We start from the raw sequence: 4,069 nt of genomic DNA on the forward strand, positions 1-4,069 counted from the left end.
CCGTGTGGGGGAAATTTTTTCCCCCCCCCCCCCCCCCCCTTTAATGGTATTTATTTGAACCTGGCCAACCTGGAATGTTTATCTAAAGTGGAAATGGCCACATTGCCATTAGGATATCAGGGCTTTCCCACATGTATTGACAGCCAGTGTGGCCTTTAATTTGGGGTCCTGCTTAAATGGTGGTTAGGCAGTGTCCCTTATTAGTCCTGTTGTTGCAGATTACCCGCACTCCATACATCCCTTGTTAGTCCTTCTTGTTTTGTTGGGCATATCTAATGTCTGGTGGGTGTGGTGCAATTGTTTGGCTTGGTTCTGCATGGGAAGGAAGTTGAGGAGGCAGACAGATCCAGAATGTGGCTACCTAGTGTGCTGAGCTGTGCACTCTCCTTAGGGGGAGTGTTGTCTAGATGGAAACGTGGAGAACATTTTCCCCTTCATTGGTAGAAGGATGGCTATCCAAACTGTGGGCCCATATGTTTGGAGTGGTGTAATTTTGGAAGAAATTTAAAGTTTGACCATGCAGAAACTGGAACCTTTGATGTTGGATTTTGTAAACTTTATTTTGCTCAACTAAAGAGTTCACCTTCCTCTAAGATAAATTCCCTTCCCATCTGAACATTTGAGTTCTCCTGATGGAAGAAATTGTATATAGAGGTGAGAGGACAAATCTAGCTCTGCTGGGTTAGATTGTGCCCAGAGTTCCCAAAGGGGTGCTTTCAGAGCTGGTGATTTGGGACTTGGGTTCCTGTGTTGGGAACTTGGGGAGCCCCAACCTAGGGTGCACCTAGATTACTGGGCTGTTCACTTTAGGAGGGTTAGTTCTGTTGGTACTGCTCCCTAGTGGAGAAGGAAAGGTGGAGAACATTTGCCCCTTCATTCGTTGAAGGATGCTATAGAGATGGCTATCCAAACTGTGTGAACATTGAGCACATCTGTTTGGAGCTGTGTAACTTTGGAAGAAATGTAGTGTTTGATTGTGAAGAAACAGGAACCTTTGTCTGATGTTAGATTTTTGTAAACATTATTTTGTTTTAGTAGAGAGTTTACTTTCCTTGAAAAGGAATTGCCTTCCAATCAGAACATTTGTTTATTTTTAGGGGGAATTCTGTTAATGGAAGACATTTTTTTATGGTGACAAGAGGAGGAATCTAGTTCTGCTAGGTTGGATCCTGCCCAGTGTTCCTAAGGGGGTGCTTACAGGGAGGGTGATTTTGGACTTTTGGTTCCTGTGTCAAGAACTTGGGGAGCTCAAGGTTAACATAAAGCCAAAGTGAGATCCTGGGATTGGAGCTTGCCCAGTGACCTGTGTGGAAGGGGGAGCTTGGTGTTTGGGTAGCAGATCTCAAAATGCCATGAATAGATGATGTACACCTCCAGGGGTCAATTGCTCTGCAGAAAGCAACCCCATGTCACACACACAGATAAAGAACCAAGCTTGACCAGCACTTCCGGTCCCTGCTGGTATCACAAGCGACCAAGTCCAAAGCTGTGTGGAGCTTGAGAATAACCTAGATCCAAGGCTTAAAAGATGATGTAAAAAATAAAGTTTGTACAAAATAAACACCCCCAGCCTTGGCTTCTGATGCTTCCGGATGCGGGCAAGAGGCGTCATTGCATCTCACTGCTGCCTTCTGAGAAAGCCGGGCAGCCTATTGCAGAAAAGCATTCTTGCAAATGTAATATTTCCTCGCAGGCAGTGGGGAGGCACAGTGACATCACCTACCCTTAATGGAAATGCCTGAAGTCGGGGTTGAAGAAAGATTTTTATTTTGTTTCCCATTTTGTAAAATGTATTTTTGACATCATATTTAGGCTCTTTGTATTTAGAGGTTGGGGGTCATCAATAAAGTGGACCTTGGAATTTCATGACAGAGCTGCTTTTAAAGAAATATACTACATGCCATATAGTCTCCTTTTACCTGGCCTATGTGGCCAGTGAACATAGAGCGATATGGGGAAATTTTTTGGTGTGTACATATACATGTGTATATGCGTGTGTGTGTGTGTGTATATGTAATAAATATATATAATGGAAATTCTCTTTGACAATCCCCTTAGACACTTCTAAGTCTTAGTCTGCAGACTATGAGGATATGTTCACTGACAGCCGGTGAGAGATACTATTCTGAACCGCGCCTAATGAGGCCGCAGTAGCCCATGCCGAATGCCCAACCCCCATTTTCTAAATGACATTTTGGCAAAGCTATTTTTAAGCAACGGCTTTGAAATATTTCAAAGGCGCTTTAGATGCAAAGCACAAGCAGCGGGGAGAAGCGAAGGGGATATCGGTGCAAGGGGGGCCCGCGAGCAGCCTCACCAAACAATGGCTGACATAACATTTCTCCAATTCCAGTGGCTTCCTACCAAGTTTATAATAATAATTTAAAAAAAAAACTACCTCAAATACTTTTAGAACTTTTTTTTTTTCTTACTCCTCCATGTTCTGATTAGGAAATTAATTCTGCTGGTAAAAAAAACAGCCAAATAACAGTTTTCAGTGACTGCAGCTCAAGCTTCATTTGCAGTCCAGCTGGATTTCATGTTTAAAAGGATTCCGGCACTCTGAAGGGTCAAATGCAGATCTTAGATCTAGTATGTAGGTACTTTTATCACAGGCACAGGCAGCTTCAAAGGTACTCATGGAAGAGGATTTTTTTTTTTTTTAGTTCTTAAAGGAGGAAAAAATAAGTATACATGTTGGTGCTGAATGCTACAATGTATTTCCATTGGTCTTTTTACTATTTTGTTAAGAAAAGTAAATATGAATGGCAACTAAATTATTTTTCTAGGTTTTTATATAGTGCAGGCAATTTATTCACCACTTTACACAGTGCACCTTCACATCAGTCCCTGCCCTCAAGCAGCTTACAATCTAAGGTCCCTATTACATATACACCTACAGGGCCGATTTAGACAGTAGCCAATTAAAGGAGAACTATGAGGGGAGTGCTTTTCACTCACCTCATAGTTCTAGCCGACCTGTGACAATGAGACTGTCACAGGTCGGCTCAAAGCATGTCTTTGGAGAGTGGGAGGAAACTGGAGTACACGGAGGAAACCCAAAGAAGCACAGGGAGAACATGCAACTAAATATTTAATACATATTATTTACAATCAGAAAGTGAAAGACCCCATGACACACAGGGCTGACTCAGAGGAGTTTGTTTATTTTTTAAAATCTTTTATGTAAAAAGAAGGATTTCATAATAATAAAAATACTTTATATATAGATATATATAGATCTATATATATAGATCTATATATAGATCTATATATAAAAACCCACTCCACTTCTTTCTCACTGTAGTTGTGGTGGAAACCGTTAAAAACAAAAAGATTACATTGGTCAATCATGATGAGGCAATTGTGGAAGGCCAGCTGTCACTCACGCAGCTGGGTGGATCCAGACAGAATTGTTGGGATCCGTTCTGGCTGCGGCGTCTCGGTATACCGCGAGCTGTAGCTCACTGTATACTGAGCTTTGGGTGACGGGAGGACGCTAATTTCTGTCCTCCCGTTACCCTTAGGAGAACTATGGGGAAAAGCCCTAACCTAAGGCATTTCTGAGGACAAAATAGGGTCAAATCCAGTACTAGCAAGGTATACCTAATAAAGTGGCCAGTGAGTGTATTGAGCAATAAAAACCTGACGGAGGTTTTAACCCTTCCCTACTGTATCCAAAACCAAACATTTTGGCTAGAGATGCTTTGAACATGCCCGACGTCTCATCCGAAAGGTTATAAGCTCCTTTTTGTGTTTTATATGACCAGTTTTAAATCTCTATTTGCTGACCCTTTCAAACATAATTTATTTTTCCAAGTGCCAAGCTTTTCCAAGCCTTACTCTCCTTCAAGCCTTTTTTTTTTTCAAGAAGTGGCACATATAATGCTTGCCTTGATCTTCAGATGTGGATGATGACTTTCTGCTCTGATCTTTGCAGTTTGATGAAGAGTTCACCGCCCGACAGGAGGCACAGGCCGAACTTCAGAAACGCGAGGAGAAAATCAAAGAACTGGAGACAGAGATCCAGCAGCTTCGGTCTCAGGTAATCAAGGAATGCATATATCCC

General features: G+C 42.1%; 1 protein-coding gene across 1 annotated transcript in view; it reads left to right on the forward strand.

Moving 5' to 3' along the window:
• DIAPH2 (diaphanous related formin 2) overlaps window positions 1–4,069 on the forward strand; it is a 909,560-nt gene that overhangs the window by 298,083 nt on the left and 607,408 nt on the right. The window contains exon 15 of the mRNA XM_018576282.1: window positions 3,941–4,045. Coding sequence (XP_018431784.1) covers window positions 3,941–4,045 — 105 coding nt within the window. The remainder of the gene's footprint in view (window positions 1–3,940; window positions 4,046–4,069) is intronic.

This window comes from Nanorana parkeri, unplaced genomic scaffold (genome assembly GCF_000935625.1).
Source record: "Nanorana parkeri isolate BGI_ZX_2015 unplaced genomic scaffold, ASM93562v1 scaffold62, whole genome shotgun sequence".
Classification (NCBI taxonomy): domain Eukaryota; kingdom Metazoa; phylum Chordata; class Amphibia; order Anura; family Dicroglossidae; genus Nanorana; species Nanorana parkeri.